Below are 16,459 nucleotides of genomic sequence, written 5' to 3'. Positions count from 1 at the left end.
GTCCGTGAGTTCGAGCCCCACGTCGGGCTCTGTGCTGACAGCTCAGAGCCTGGAGCCTGTTTCACATTCTGTGTCTCCCTCTCTCTGACCCTCCCCTGTTCATGCTCTGTCTCTCCCTATCTCAAAAATAAATAAAACATTAAAAAAAAATTAAAAAAAAAAAAAGGAAAGAAAAGAGTTTCAGAGTATTTCCAGGAAAATTTTCATTTTCATTTTGTATGCCAGGAAAGGAGCAAAACCTTAAACATTTGAAATGCAGATATCCTAAATAAAACAATAAAACAATTCTACTAGAGAGAACTTTGATTACTGGGTCAGTTTGGCTTTTGTAATTCAATACATATTACACCAAATTTAGAGAAATTGGAGGAAAATGATAAAGGACCTAAGAAGTGTGAAATAATGGATCATTTCTCTCAGAGAAGAACACATTACAGGTCATATACCAACCTTCCATCATCTGAAATGTTTGGGAAGATGCTAAGTGGCTCTTGAGAATAGTAAAAAGTATAAATATTTCAACCTTAAAGAATCAGGTTAGCCCACTGAACAATGTTAACATTACCACAAGGGAGAAGACTAGACATTGGGTACCTCTTGACATGATGCAATAGGAAGTAGTGAGCGCCACCTATGAAGTATTTTCACCCCCTCAAAAAGTGGATCCTGAATTTAGTCAAGTGTCTACACCTAATGACCATCTATAGAAAATCTGGAGGCTATCTGAACACGTTAATGACATCATAAGCATAATACAGAGCCAGACAAATCCAGAATATGGGGAGTTCAACAAAACAAGTGACAGTTTCTTAAATGAGATCTCAAAAAAAAAAAAACCTAAAAAAGAAAAAAACACCAGGGGGAATTGTTCCAAGCTCAAAGACACTTAAAAGACATACCATCCAACTTGAAATCAACTATTAAAAAAAGCAGGTAAGGGGGCGCTTCAGTGGCTCAGTCAGTTAAGGATCCAACTCTTGATTTCAGCTCAGGTCATGGTCTCATGGTTTGCGAATTTGAGCCCCACGTTGGGCACTGTACTGATAGAGCAGAGCCTGCTTGGGATTCTTCTCTCCTCACTCTCTGCCCCTCCCCTGTCTCTCAAAATAAATAAATAAATAAATAAATATTTTTTAAAAATTAAAAAAAAAAGTAGTTAGAGAAAAGTGAATACTGACTAGATATTAGGAATTAGTGCTAATTTTGTTAGGTGTGAATAATAGTACTGTGGTCATGTTTAAAAAGTCATCATGTACTAAAGACATGCTAAAGTTCATGGATGAAATGATATGATGCCTGAGATGTGCTTAAAAATACTCCCCTCAAAAGTGGGATAATTAGATGTAAAAGCTGGAAAAATGTTGATAATTACGGAAGCTGGGAGAATGATATATAAGGTTCCATTTATACTACTTTTCTTTTCTTTCCTAAGTTTTATTTAAGTAATCTCTACACCCAGTGTGGGCTCGAACTCACAACCCCGAGATCAAGAGTAGCATGTTCCTCTGACTGAGTCAGCCAGGCACCCCTCTACTACTTTCTTGACTTTTATGTATGTTTGAAAAGTTTTTACAGTAATAAAAGTTCTTAAAAATGGGTAATATATGAAAGATTATATTTGAAAAAAAATTTTTAAATCAATTCTTATTACTCTGCCACTGTTGTACATAGTACTTCAGTGAAGTTATTCCTGATTATTTATCATATTTCCTAACCCCAGTAGATGTGGACAAGCATTCCAGGGCATTTCTTGACCTAAAGATATAATCCGTGAATATAATTTTTGTTTTTAAACACTCAAAATAATCTGGGCCCCATGATTTTATATAAAGAGTTGGGAGGCTGATTTTTCAGAGCTGAAAGAACTCAAAATAAATTTGGGAGCATCTGAGAATAAACTTGCTTCACCTTGTCGCTTGCTACACAGAACAACAGATCTGACTTCAGAGGATATTTTCAGATACCAACATGACTTCCTCTGGATGCCTGCCACATACAATAACTCTACCCCAAATAGCTTTGGATATGACAGCATCCATATAGCATGGGAGTATTTAATTACTGGAATTTAGTTAATTGGTTATGGTTGAGCTTGAATGCTGACTTAACACAAGTTCTTCTGAATGTGGAAAGAATTAGATACTAGAGTCTTGAAAGTCAAATATGATATTATGAAATTAGACATTGAACAATATATAAATATTAGTATCCAACTTACCAAGATACTAGTTTGTGCCTATTATTACTTTACTGATTTATTTAAAAAAATTAGAACAAAATAAATCTATAGACATGGGCTAAGAATTGGTGAATGGCCAAGTACTGCTGCTTGAAGCATGATATTATTATTACTATTAATGTTATTACTATTTAAAAATATTATTAAAATATTATTATTTATTTTGGGAGAGAGAGAGAGTGAGCGAGCAGGGCAGGGGCAGAGAGAGAGGGAGAGAGAGGATCCCAAGCGGGCTCTGTGCTGACAGCCCTATGAGGAGCTTGGACTCATAAACTGTGAGACCATAACCTGAAGTGAAACCAAGAGTTGGACACTTAACCGACTGAGCCACCCAGGCGCCCCTGAAACATGATATTATACTGAAGAAATATACACACCTCTAACTGGGAAGCTTAACTGCTGTAAAGTTGATGCACTAATACAGTAACCAATTTGGGGCTCATAGGCGATGGTATCTAGACATTCATTCCAATCTTGTACATTAGTAACAGGACAATCCTGTAGATGGGTGACAAGGTCTCCCACAAAAAGGCCTCTGGGTCCAATGGCAGGTGAGTCCTTGGGAAGAGGGTACAACCAAATCAGATAATATATGAAGACAAGCTATGATTTATCTGACCAAACAATTAAAGACTCTGATTTAATTAAATAGAATATTTTGGCTAATGCAGAAAATAATCCAGCTTTGAATCCAAGATGTACAGTCCTAGAACATTAACAAAATCAACCTAACAATTATAGTTACTTTTCCTACTTCTCTAATTGAATTTTTCACAACTAAAGAAACCCCACTTGCCAACTATGAAGATTAAAATGATAAAGTTTTTCCCAAACGGCTTATTAAAATTTTTTGTGAAAGTAGTCACCAGAATGCCTTCATTATCTTGTATATCCTCGGTGGATAAAATTGTAAGACAAGTCCTTATCTAAACACAGTCCCAAATATACAGACAATACCACAGCACAATGAATATGTGAGTCAGTTGTTCACAAAGGTAATTTTCCTTTTCTGAAAGCCTGAACAGACTTGATGCCATTGCAGTAATTATTGTTTAAGGGAGTGAAATACAGAGTTGAAGACATTTACTTAACTCCCATGAAATGTTCCAGCTGGCTAGCCTAGGTTTCAATCTTCTTACTTAGGAGTAAGGACATTTGTCTCAAAAGCGCAGTTATAAAAATAAACAGTAAAGTTAAATGATGCATTTTATCAACAAACTACAGGTAGAAAACCTTGATACTATCTTTGTAACTCAGAACAGAAACAAATTTAAGTATTTTTAAAAAGCCAATGTCTTCCACAAAACTTTCTGTTCAATTTAAAAGGATGACAGCAATTTCTTCAGGAAAAACTGAGCATTTTGTATATGAGAACTTGAATAAAAGTTCCTGACATCATAAAATGCTGTGTTACATCACAATCTGGTAAAAGGATGCCCCAAGTAATCCTCATTATTTACCTCAGCAACTTCAGTGATGAGCACCCCAACTCCAGTGTAGTAAAACGGCAAGAGAATTACAGGGAGGAGCACGAGAGCTAAAATACCTAGGAGTGCAAGGACGAAATTATGCCAGATACCTGAAAAGAGAAAAAAAAAAAAGTCAGCTCAACCAAGGGCAGGAATGATCTAGGTATCTGGACTTCATAACACCTGGGCATTCTGATAAATTACTGAAGTAACCAGAAGAAGCCGCGAAGCAGACAGATCTACTTACTAGTACAGCAGACAGATGTTCAGTTAGAGGCCCCTTCCATTTCAGATAGTGAAATGTAAAATGAGCATGTTTATACCACATTAAGAAGACGACATACTAATATGACTTAACATTAAGAGAATCTATATTCTAATACACATATAAAACATAAATTGAATTTCTACTCACTTTATCCTCTTTTCAGAAAACATATACATTATTAATCAAAACATACTTGTGATCTTTGAAAAAAATTCCAGAGCTATTCAAATAAAAGTTAAGACTAAATAAAAAACATTCTTGCTGAGCTGGGTTATGGACGAATGGGTAAAGTAGATGTGGTTTATATATACAATGGAATACTACTTGGCAATGAGAAAGAATGAAATCTGGCCATTTGCAGCAATGTGGATGGAACTGGAGGGTATTATAGTAAGTGAAATACGCCAGGCAGAGAAAGACAGATACCATATGTTTTCACTCATATGTGGGTCTTCAGAAACTTAACAGAAGACCATGGGGGAGGGGAAGTGGAAAAAAAGAAAGTTACAGAGAGGGAGGGAGGCAAACCATAAGACACTCTTAAGGACTGAGAACAAACTAAGGGTAGATGGGGGTAGGGGAGAGGGGAAAGTGGGTGATGGGAACAGAGGAGGGCACCTGTTGGGATGAGCACTGGGTGTTGTATGGAAACCAATTTGACAATAAATTATATTAATAAAATAAAATAAAATGGAAAAAAATAAATTTCAACACACACACACACATATATATGTTTATATATATAAAGGAAATCCAAATGGTACTCAGAAAAAGAGATTGTTTTAAGAATTAAACTATTAAGGAGAGTATTATTGATGAACTAAAGTATGTATCTTACACCATGTCACAGACTATAACCATCTCTATCATATATGCAGAAATGGTTAAGGTGAACCCAGTGGTGTGCTGGAGGCTGGTCCTGCCAGCTTGCCACAGCAGACTGTGTACATCTCTTCCTAATTCCTCCTTCAGGGACTTTGGGTTGGTACCTTAAAATTGGCCATGGCAGGAGTAATTATACCACAGAAACCAGCAAATGCTACATATCAGAGCTCCTCACTCTCCCTCCCAGAGCCAGGGGTTAAACAATCACTAGCATAGCACTAGATATCCTCCTCCCCCATACCGATCCTTTCCTTCTTGTACCAGTTTTTCTCATGGGGCAGAGTGGGGGCTCTACTAGCACTCTGAACCTTGCAATTCTTATTTGTGCAAGTCTGTCCCTCGCACCCCAGGATATTTAGCCTTTCTGGCTCCCACCCACTGAATGCCATTAGTACTCTCCCTTCACTGAGACAACCAAGGAATGCTCCCTGCCCCCCACACATTCCAAACATCTACAGGAGGGTGACAGCACCAGTGGTTGAAAGCCAATGTTTTATAGTGATAGAAATGTAACCTAAAGACATTTCCCAGACTTGCAGGAATCTGAGTTCGGCCATATGACTGCTTTGACTAACAGGATATGAGTGGAGGTGATGGGGATATCATTGTCCTTATGGCTGGAATGTAGCTAAGATAGAGACAAGCCTGAGTCTATGACACAAAAGCTGCATGTTGGGAATAGTGAGCTAACAAGACAGAAGAGCCCGAGTCCTCCAAATAACACAATTAACATTTCAGTGCTGGGGGCGCCTGGGTGGTGCAGTCGGTTAAGCGTCCGACTCCAGCCAGGTCACAATCTCGCGGTCCGTGAGTTCGAGCCCCGTGTCAGGCTCTGGGCTGATGGCTCAGAGCTTGGAGCCTGTTTCCGATTCTGTGTCTCCCTCTCTCTCTGCCCCTTCCCCGTTCATGCTCTGTCTCTCTCTGTCCCAAAAATAAATAAACGTTGAAAAAAAAAATTAAAAAAAAAACATTTCAGTGCTGAACTACTTACATTTGGAATGTTGTATGAGAGTTTAAGCCATTGTTATTTTTAATTACAGCAGATACCCAAGACAAGTTTCTTGTACCTTATTCATACTGTTAAGATGTTCTTTTCTTTTCTTTTTTTTTTTTTTTTGGAGTGTTGTAACTTGTTTTAATTCCAGAAATATCCAGGGCAACTCTAGTCCAGGACATTATGGGTAAACAATCTTTTCTGTTCTATACAGAGAGAGATCTTTTAAATACACCAATTGTGGGGCGCCTGGGTGGCGCAGTCGGTTAAGCGTCCGACTTCAGCCAGGTCACGATCTCGCGGTCCGTGAGTTCGAGCCCCGCGTCAGGCTTTGGGCTGATGGCTCAGAGCCTGGAGCCTGTTTCCGATTCTGTGTCTCCCTCTCTCTCTGCCCCTCCCCCGTTCATGCTCTGTCTCTCTCTGTCCCAAAAATAAATAAACATTGAAAAAAAAAATTAAAAAAAAAATAAATACACCAATTGTATCAAAGTATCTACTGGAAACTGTATTTTGATTTTACATTTTTGAACTTTGGACTTTTTCCTTATTTGCATATTCTATTTATCCCATTTCTTACATCTAGTACTTTACTAATTTTCTTACATCCATTATTTTACTAGTTTATCAGAATGCCCAGTTCTTATAACCATTACAGAGTAATTCATTTTTTAAAACATATTGACTTATTTATAAGGTTCCCTACTAATGATAACATAGGCTGCTTTAACTTTTTCATACAATGCTACAATAAACAGCTTTGTTCATATTGTTATATATCTAATTAAGTATGCATCTGTGATGGTATGGAAAATTCCATAGAAATGGAATTGCTGGGTCAAAAACAATGTGCATTAAAATTGACCTCCAATGAGCCTGCATTAATTGATATTCTCATAACTGGCATGTTTCCCTACCCTGTAAATAATCCTAGATGCTAGGAATATGTTAGACTTTGTCATCCGCTAGGTGAAAAGTAAAATCTGTTGTGATTTGAGTAAGCTTGTACATCTTTCATGTTTATTAAAAGGCTATTTGTATTTCTGTTGTCTGAGAACTATTTCTATCTATCGCATTTACATTTTTTTTTTTTACTAATTTGTATGTATCATTATTGAATGTATATATTGAAAAATTTAGTCCTTTGTAAGAGTATTACAATTTTTCCCCCAGTTTGTATTTTGGCTTGGTTTATAGTTCTGCCTATGCAGACATTTTACATTTTGGTATGGTCAAATTGCTCCTTTGCATTAAGCCTTTCCCAGTTCAAAATTATAGAAGATAGTCACCTAGGGTTTTCTTGTATTGCTTTCATAGCTTCATTTGAAAAAAAAACAAAATTAAAAACTTGTTTTTGCCTAGTGGAATTTACTCTCTAGTGAAACTAACTTAGGGATACAGCTATAACCGCCCTCCTCCCCACTGCCCCACCAAGTAGCTGGTCCCAACACAATTTCACAAAATTATCCATCTTCCACCCCTCCCCCCACAACCCTAGCCTATTACATTTGCCACTGTTATGTTTATATTAAATCCAGCTTTGGGGCGCCTGGGTGGCGCAGTCGGTTAAGCGTCCGACTTCAGCCAGGTCACGATCTCGCGGTCCGTGAGTTCGAGCCCCGCGTCAGGCTCTGGGCTGATGGCTCAGAGCCTGGAGCCTGTTTCCGATTCTGTGTCTCCCTCTCTCTCTGCCCCTCCCCCGTTCATGCTCTGTCTCTCTCTGTCCCAAAAATAAATAAACGTTGAAAAAAATTAAAAATAAATAAATAAATAAATAAATAAATAAATCCAGCTTTCTCCCAGCTCTACCAGGATTGCCTAGATGCTTGCACTCTCACCATCACTCCCTTATCAGGATAATCCCACCACACAGTCATAGCACAGACCATGCTGTTTTCCCACCCAAACAACAGCGTGCTTTCTTGACTTTCTGAGCAGCCTCTTATCTCTGGTCAGGGACTTGTCAGGGACGCAGCTGGTATGAGATCACCCCTCTGGATTCCAGATTTGCCCATGATGGCTAAGTGGCAAGAAGGGTGGTACAACACGTTTCCTTTATTTAAACAACGTGTTGTCCATTAATGATTTGTTTATAAGTATACCAAAGGAATATTTGTTCTTTTACTTTTTCTAGAACAGGAGTTTTTAACAGCACTATTGGCATTTTGAGCCAAATAATTCTATGTTGTGGGGAACATGTTGTTGTGTATTGTAGGATGTTTAGCAGCATCCCTAGCCTCTATTCACCTGATGCCACTAACAACCTGCCCATTTTCTCTATTTTCTAGCTACGGTATTTACACAGACAAGTTTTTTTTCCATCTTTGGAAAAGGTTATTTTATTTTTGCTTCTTCTATTACACAAGATGTTAAAAAGTGTTATCAAGTGTTAAAAGTCAATACATACAAAATACATTCTACAACTAAGTACCACTCTCTTAACTGAACATGCAAAGAAGTTATACTAAACACCATCTGCAGTATTTTGGGGAAATAAAATGACTAAAATAGATTGAATTTGACTATTAAGTCACATCTAATATTCAATACTACATAAATCAATGCAGCTAAAAGATAGTTATGAAAAATGTTTTAACATCAAAGAATACAACCAAAATTAAGATAGCAAACAAAGCCTATATAACTCTTTTTAAACAGGAAAATACTTCATGTAGGTTACTGTTCATTGTTTTAAAGAAAATCTATTCCAAGCAAAGTTATCAACCTTCAGAAAAACCATACAAATAATTACTAAACATATTCCTAAAACTATAAATATGAACATTTGGAAATTACACTTTAAAAATTTGTGAGCAATAGGTGAACTTCGTATTTTAAAAAATGTGAAAAGAAGTCCCATTTTTAGAAGAGTTGTATAAAGAACCATCTTTTGATGTGAGGTTCATAAATTATCCTTGTTGGGACCAAACATTACAAAACACCATGTTTTTCAAATAGTATTACAGAACAAGATATAGCACCCTAACAATGTTATATAAAGGTATATATATTAAATATATATATTTTACTTTTTACTTTTATTTTTACTGCTCTATCAAAACATGACCCTTATTTATACAGGAATCAATAAAAATATTATTTCCTACAAACAATACACAAAAGTGGCATATTCATTTTCAATCATGCTCCTGGAAGACACTTCCCAACTTTGAGAAGGGTCTTCCCTTCTTACTGGCTGTTTTTGTTTTTAGCATGCGTTAAGATATGAGATTTCAGGTTAGTTGACTGAGCAAACTTCTTATTACAACCATCAAAGGGGCACACGTAGGGCCTGTCTCCGGTATGGATTCGCACATGTGTACGCAAATTGAAATCCAGGGAAAAGCGTTTTCCGCAGCCTTCAAATGTGCACTGAAAGGGCTTCTCTCCAGTGTGCACCAGCTGATGTCGTTTTAGTTTGGAGCTCTCGACAAAAGCTTTGCCACATTCTGCACATACGTGGACTCTAGGACCGTGGATGTGCAGATGTTTTCGCAAAGCAGAGTTATCCTTGAACATCTTCTCGCAACCTTTATGAGGACAAGCTACTGTTCTTGGAGCATCTTCTTTTTTTTTTGGCTTCATTTTAGTAAATTCTGCTAGTTGTTTAGGATCTGAGAGATCAATACCAGGTAGTCCTTCAGGAGGAAGCTTCTTCCCTGTCAGGTACTCTGAATAATCAGGAGCTGATTCCTCAATCTTCCCTGTCTCCTGGTCTCTTTGGTCATCTGGGGGCCACAGGGTGATGGAGAACTCATCCTCCAGGGTTTTGACCTGCACCTGCTTCTGCTCCCACTTCTTGCTGCCAATCTCAGAGCTGCTACTTCCCCCGTGGGCCTCACTATCGGTGTAATTCTTCTTACCGCTCGACTTCTTGCTTTGGCTGCTGCGCTTCCTGCTGTGGCTGACCGCTGACGACGACGGTGAAGCTGCCAAGGAAGCCAGGGTCTGCTGGAAATCGTCGTCTTCACCGAGCGGGATGACCACCTGGTCCTTGAAATTGTTGCTGGCCTGCAGGTCGTCTGACTCGTAGTAGCCCACCACTTCCTCCTGCGTCTGCACCATGATTATGTCCTGGTCGTGGTCTTCTTGGCTCGAGTTGCTGGTAAACAGCGGCTGCAGCGCGATCAGAGGCGGTTGGTGGTGGCCTCCGTGGACCCAACTGCCGTCGACAATCTCGTACTCTGTCATGGTTTCCATCGACATAGTCTCCACAGGGACGGTCTCCACAGGCACGGCCTCCACGTGGATCTGGCGCAGCTCCGTAATATCTTTAAGTAACTCTGAATTTTCTGGGGGGATGTTGAGAGAATCCTCTGAGGCCATGGCTCGGCAGCGGTTTTGGCTCCTGGAAGAGCAGGTGGCGACTGGAAGGCTGCGGATAAGGCTGCGAAAGAAAAAGGCGAGCCCCACAGAGCGACGGTTGCGGCGGAAGACGCGAAAGCGGTTGACGACGCGAGGACGCCGAGAACGCGGAAGACCGCGGGGGCTTCTGGGCGCCACTGGCGCATGCGCTTCCCAGCGCCTCAGCAAGCGCGTGCTCACGTGCACACCCACGCACTCGTGGACGCTCCAGCCCTCACGCACACGTTCCCCCCACCCCCAACGCCACGCTGTTGTTTGAATATTAATTCAGTAACCAGCTTCTTCCCTGAAGTTTTCTACATTTCCGTTGATTTTCATGTTTTCTTCCCCCCACCACCCACTGCAAGGCATACAACAATATCTTAAAAAAAAAAAAAAGCTTACTCCTTTATACTATTTGTCTTTTTCTCTTATTGTACTGACCCACATTTAGAGACCATTTAACAGTACCAGTGTTAATTGATAATGGGATTGCTTGCCTTATCCTTTAATAGGAATACTTTCAAGTGTTAACCATTAAGAAGTATCCAGCTATTTTTAACCTTTACTAAGGATTTTTGCTTTTTAGCCATTAATGGATGATGAATTTTGTTACTCAGTCCGATACCTGCTCAGACGAGGATTTCTTTTTCCCCCAATGGTAAATAATGTTTACTACCTCAAAATAGATTTCCTAATGTTGAGCCATCCTTGTATTGTTTAGATACACCAGAGGTAGAGTTTTTGGTACTTTCCAAGATGTTGTATCAGTGCTCTATTAGCTTAAAAAATTTTTTTTAAGTTTCCTTCTCCATGTGATCTGAAAAGTTTATACTAAATTGGAATTAAAAAAAAAAAAAACCTTTTCCTTTAAGATTGGAAAGAATTACCCCTATGAAACTTTTGGGGGCATTCTTCAGCAACTTTCTTATTTTCTCCCATTGTAATTAGGCTATTGAGATTTTTTTCTTTGTCCTCTGGAGTTTACGCCATTTATATTTAATAATCACCCAAGGTTTTGAAAGTTCTTTGCAGAGATGAATAAAGAACACTTTTTAAAATAGTTGTTTTAATTTTCTCTGTATCAGTTGTCATTCCCCAATCTGACTATAAATTCTATTGATGCTTTCTCCCAGTATAATCTTTTTTTCTTCAAAAAACCTCTTATATTTTTATTTTTTAATTTTCTTAATGTTTATTCATTTTTGAGAGGCAGAGAGAGAGAGAGCGTGAGCAGGGGAGGGACAGAGAGAGGGGGAGACACAGAATCCAAAGCAGGCTCCAGGCTCCGAGCTGTCAGCACAGAGTCAGCCTGACGCGGGGCTCGAACCCACGAACAGGGAGATCATGACCGGAGCCGAAGTCAGACACTTAACCATCCAGGCGCCCCAAACCTCTTATATTTAAATTTTTTTATTATTATTATTTTTTTCTACCTACATCTTTATTAATGACATCATCTCTTAACTATTTTATAGTTCTTTTCTCACTTCTTCAGTTGAATGTTTAACATTTATTTTCATTTATTTCATAGTAACTACATAAGGGAGTGACTTTTCCTTTTAGCAAAACTTTACACATTATTTCATTATCACTTTTAAATATACTACAATTATGTAGTATAAATGTATGTATGTATGTATGTAGTATAATTGTATAAAACAATTATGTTTTGAATTAAATTCGTCAATTTTTATGTTTCATGGTCACTTGAAAAGAAACTGTCATGGTATAGGGTTTGACATATCTATTGATTTTTAATTTACTAATTAGTTTTGATGATCTGACTTCTCATCTTACTGCCATGTGTTGAGAGATGAGATTAACTTCCTTTATTAAATTTGTTGGTTTTTTTTCTTGTACTTTTCCATTTTCGTTTTGATAGTTTGTTAGTTGATGCAGTAAGATTCACAATGATTACATTTTCATTGTGGATTACACTCCTTATGATTATTAAGTGACCCCCTATGTCTAACTAACTTAATGTAGTCATATTTTCTGTTCACATTTGCATGGTATATTCTGTTAATTTTACTTTCAACCTTTTTAAAATAATTTGTTGTTTTTACTGAAGAAACTGGAGTGTATAAATAATTTTGCTTTATTTTTTTCTTTTAATATTTACTTAAGTAATCTCTACATGCAATGTGGGGCTTGGACGCATGACCCTGAGCTCAAGAGTCACATGCTCCTTAGACTGAGCCAGCCAGGTGCCCCTTGCTTTATTACTTTTGACTGAGAATCTTATAAGCTGAATTTATCAACCAAAAAGTGAGATGTTTTCATTTGTGATGTGAATACTTTCCATAACAACACACAGATGAATAAAGAAATTTAAGTCTGTTACCTGCACAGAATATCCTTAGCTGCTGGACCGGTGATATAAGTTGCAAATGAGTGGTGAACAGATCAACAAATGCTCCAGGATAAATAATGAAGAGAAAAATCCCAAAGCCATTAAATCGAACTTGTTCCCTAAGAAATCAAATAAAAAAAAGGAATTTACTACTAGTATTGCATTTTTCCAATTAATAATGTATTTAATCTTAAAACTTCCCACTATAATTTAAATTCTTGGTTAAAAAACAAGTCTCTCTAGACAGTCAAGGAAAATATACCCAAATATATGATATATATTTATCTTACAATTTTACAACAGCATACCAGTTTGGTTATCTGAGAAATTGCATTTTGTAAAATAAGGGTATTCTGAAATAGACTTAAAACTTCAAAACTTTTAGAAACCAGTATGCTGAACAAATAACTTGAAATTAGTCACATATAAAAAGAAATGGTTAATATTTCCATGAGGAACTAAATGAAAAACACTTCAACTGTTTACTCTGAATTATTTTCAGAGAAGAACACAACAGAAAATATAATTCAAGTAAAGTATCTAAATATATTTATCTTGGCTAATATAAACAAAAGTGGAGGTTTATCTAAGTGTATTCCTATTGATGTTAAAATAAGTATACCTAAATATCCATAATGTTCAGATTGTCCTTAAGAGAACCATTTGTTATCAATTCAGTCTCTAAAAATGGAATTATATTTAACAGCCTCATAAGACCAAACAGCTACTCCAAAAAAACCATCCCCTAAATATACTGTGCTGTCATTTAGTACTATATATTTAAGATGACTGTAAAATTCGCTTTTACTTGACAGTTGGTTTTTATAAAAGATTACCCATACTATTTCACAAACATACTGTGAAGTATTAAACTGTTAATAACAATGATTTTGTATGTAAAACTCTAAAAGCTACAATGCTAAAAGTATGGAAGCAAAGATGAGAGATTAAAAAAGAAAAAGTAGCTGCCCACTTAAACCACTACATGTGGCAGTATATGCTTTGTCGAGATTGAGAGTTTATTAGCAGTCAACAGAGTCTTGTTCATAAGCAACAGGAAAGTAATAAGAAGTGATTACATCTTCTCCTATAAAACCTTTTATCTGGTCCACATACCCAGAGGATAAAACACATTCCCATCAGTATGTGTGTTCATCATGGCAGTAATTACCAGTAGGAGTGAAGGGGGAATTGTGCTTCCCTATCACAAATTTATAAGTTTAGGAGCCTTTAAAATGCTCAGGCATAATTACAATATACATTTGAGTAGTCAAGACAAGAACAGGGCATGATACTTGAAGAAAGACCCAGGTCTCATCCTCTCTTGTCTTCTTTTACTTAGGTTTCTAGATAGGCTATGATATTTGTTAACAAATTCAGAGCTTTCAATGTTCCTGCTCTAGCCAGCAGAGGCTATTAGTGGAAGCAGGAAAGTATTTTGGCCAATAAGTCAAACAAAGTAATAAGAAGGCAGGTCGGTGGGCTCCAAGTGCAGTGGTTATCATTCTGACCTAATGATGAATAGAAAGATTAGGTTTCAGGGTTCGATTAAAATCTTGAAACACCATGAAGATATAACCATGCTGTCAAATGATTACAGTGTGCACATGGTTAATTGACTATATTCATCAATATATTAATCTTTATAAAAGAGTAGTTACCTCAAAATAATGTGGATTTGCACTAGGCAATATTCACAGAAAGAAAAAGTATCAAATGAAGCAGATTTTAGTAATAAACCCTACTAAGTAAAAAGCTTTTTTTTGCATTAGTAGAAAGAAAAATATCATTACCTAATAGCTGCTATCCCATGTCCAATTTCATGTACAACACCACTAATGAGAACTGCAGCGAAGAAATAGGTCAGTTGGTTGACAGGTAAATTGATACCAGGAACCTGTTCATAGACACAATGATAAATACACAGGTGGGGACCAAGAAACCATGATGTTCACTCTGTATTAAAGCTTAAACTTCCAGGCCGAAGGTTCTGTAAACTAAAAGTGATAGGAGTATCAATAGTTCACTTCTCTACTTCTTTCACAATAGAAGTAAAAAATCAGCTTTTTGAACTAGGCAGTTTTTGAACTAAGCACAGCACTAATATAAAGAGAACAGGAAACACAAGGTTAAAAACGTTGAAACTTTGACTTCCTGGAGTCTTCACCGTGGGAAAGAATTAGGGAGCCTGGCTAAGTGCCAGGGAATGCGGAGTGACAGTGACAAGGAGTCAGCAACTGTTCTACCCTCAAAGGCTAGAAGCCTGATTTGGAAATTTTTGTTACAATCTTAATCCTGCCTCTGAATTGTTCCTGCAAGGTTCCAGATACTTAAGTAATATAGGATATTCCTGCCCCTCATCAATGAGTTTTCATTTTAGTATTCTCAAGTAACATGAGTGCTGGTAATTAAGGGTACTGTAATAAAGTGCCTTATTGGTGTGGGAGCACTGTGCTGTCCATTTCTTGGATTCCAACAATTTGTGTAGTAGAGTGGTCAGAAAAAGAGTATCAAAATTATACGTATTATATTAAAACTGAAATTTAATGCAGAAAGTAAGTTGTCTGGAATAGACAGACATATTAAGGACCTATGAAGAAGTCGTCTTGCAATCACATGCTCCTAAGATGATGCATTTGTATGTATCACTGCATACACAAGGGAAGTTTGCTATTGTAAGAGCTGCATGGTAAAGTCTTATAGATACCCAAGAATCTTCTCATACGATAAATAATCACTCTTGAGTTATGTCATCTGTTAAGGAGTCTATAAATTAGGTTAAGTGGGGGCACACCAAGCATCATTTATATTATTCACATACTGAGCATCTATTTCTCACAGTCCAGGAGTTGGGACCCTAAAAGTATCCTTCTAGAGGAAATTCTTGCTCTTATTACTTTAATTACAAAATGTGTTTAAAGCAGGAAAACTGAAAAACTCAAAAGAAAAACAGAAGACTATACTCCTGCTCCCCAAACACAAAACCAAAAACCATTCTCAATGTTTTAATGTATGTTCTTCTAGTCTTTTCACATACATATATTTTTAAGAATTATATTTTTATTATAAACATGGTTTTGACATCTGCCCCTCTCACTTAATAGTATCACAAACATTTTTTCCATGAGTGTTTTCTGGTTCAACATTTTTTAATTTGTATTTAAAAAAAATTTTTTTTAATGTTTATTCTTGAGGGAGAGACAGAGTGTGAGTGGGGGAGGGGCAGAGAGGGAGGGAGACACAGAATCTGAAGCAGGCTCCAGGCTCTGAGCTATCAGCACAGAACCCGATGCAACTCACGAGCCATGAGATCATGACCTGAGCTGAAGTTGGACACTTAACTGAGCCACTCAGGCGCCCCTATTTTTATTTTTTTTTAAATTTAAATCCAAGTTGGTTATCATATAGTGTAATAATGATTTCAGGAATAGAATTTAGTGATTCATCACTTACATGTAACACTCAGTGCTCATCCCAACAAGTGTCCTCCTTAATGCTCCTTGCCCATTTAGCCTATCCCCCCAGCCAACACTCCTCCAGCAACCCTCAGTTTGTTCTCCGTACTTAAGAGTCTCTTATGGTTTGTCTCCCTCTCTGTTTATATTATTTTTGCTTCCCTTCCTTGTGTTCATCTGTTTTGTACATTAAATTCCACACAAGTGAAATCATATATTTGTCTTTCTCTGACTTAATTTCGCTTAGCATAACACACTCTAGTTCCATCCATGTTGTTGCAAATGGAAAGATTTCATTCCTTTTGATTGCCAAGTAGTATTCCATTGTGTATATATATCACATCTTTTTTATCCAGTCATCAGTCGATGGACATTTGGGCTCTTTCCATACTTTGGCTATTGTTGATAGTGCTGCTATAAACATTGGGGTGTATGTGCCCCTTCGAATCAGC

At 37.3% G+C, this 16,459-nt stretch overlaps 2 protein-coding genes across 5 annotated transcripts in view; both read right to left on the bottom strand.

Moving 5' to 3' along the window:
* MBTPS2 (membrane bound transcription factor peptidase, site 2) overlaps positions 1–16,459 on the bottom strand; it is a 103,025-nt gene that overhangs the window by 75,341 nt on the left and 11,225 nt on the right. For all 4 annotated transcript variants that reach the window (XR_003966483.1, XR_003966484.1, XR_003966485.1 and 1 more), the window contains exons 4-7: positions 14,346–14,449; positions 12,544–12,671; positions 3,700–3,818; positions 2,617–2,797 (exon numbers count right to left, since the gene is read on the bottom strand). Coding sequence is in view for 1 of the 4 variants with exons in the window: in XM_030304651.2 (XP_030160511.1) it covers positions 2,617–2,797; positions 3,700–3,818; positions 12,544–12,671; positions 14,346–14,449 (532 nt within the window). In the remaining 3 variants the exon portion in view is untranslated. The remainder of the gene's footprint in view (positions 1–2,616; positions 2,798–3,699; positions 3,819–12,543; positions 12,672–14,345; positions 14,450–16,459) is intronic.
* YY2 (YY2 transcription factor) lies at positions 8,091–10,332 on the bottom strand. Its single transcript, XM_030304652.1, has one exon. It carries the CDS (start codon positions 10,176–10,178, stop codon positions 9,042–9,044), a length of 1,137 nt encoding a protein of 378 aa, XP_030160512.1. The 5' UTR covers positions 10,179–10,332; the 3' UTR covers positions 8,091–9,041.

The sequence above is a fragment of the Lynx canadensis genome, chromosome X (assembly GCF_007474595.2).
Source record: "Lynx canadensis isolate LIC74 chromosome X, mLynCan4.pri.v2, whole genome shotgun sequence".
NCBI lineage: Eukaryota > Metazoa > Chordata > Mammalia > Carnivora > Felidae > Lynx > Lynx canadensis.
The sequence above is the reverse complement of the archived record's forward strand: the minus strand, read 5'-3'. Positions and strand labels throughout refer to the sequence as shown.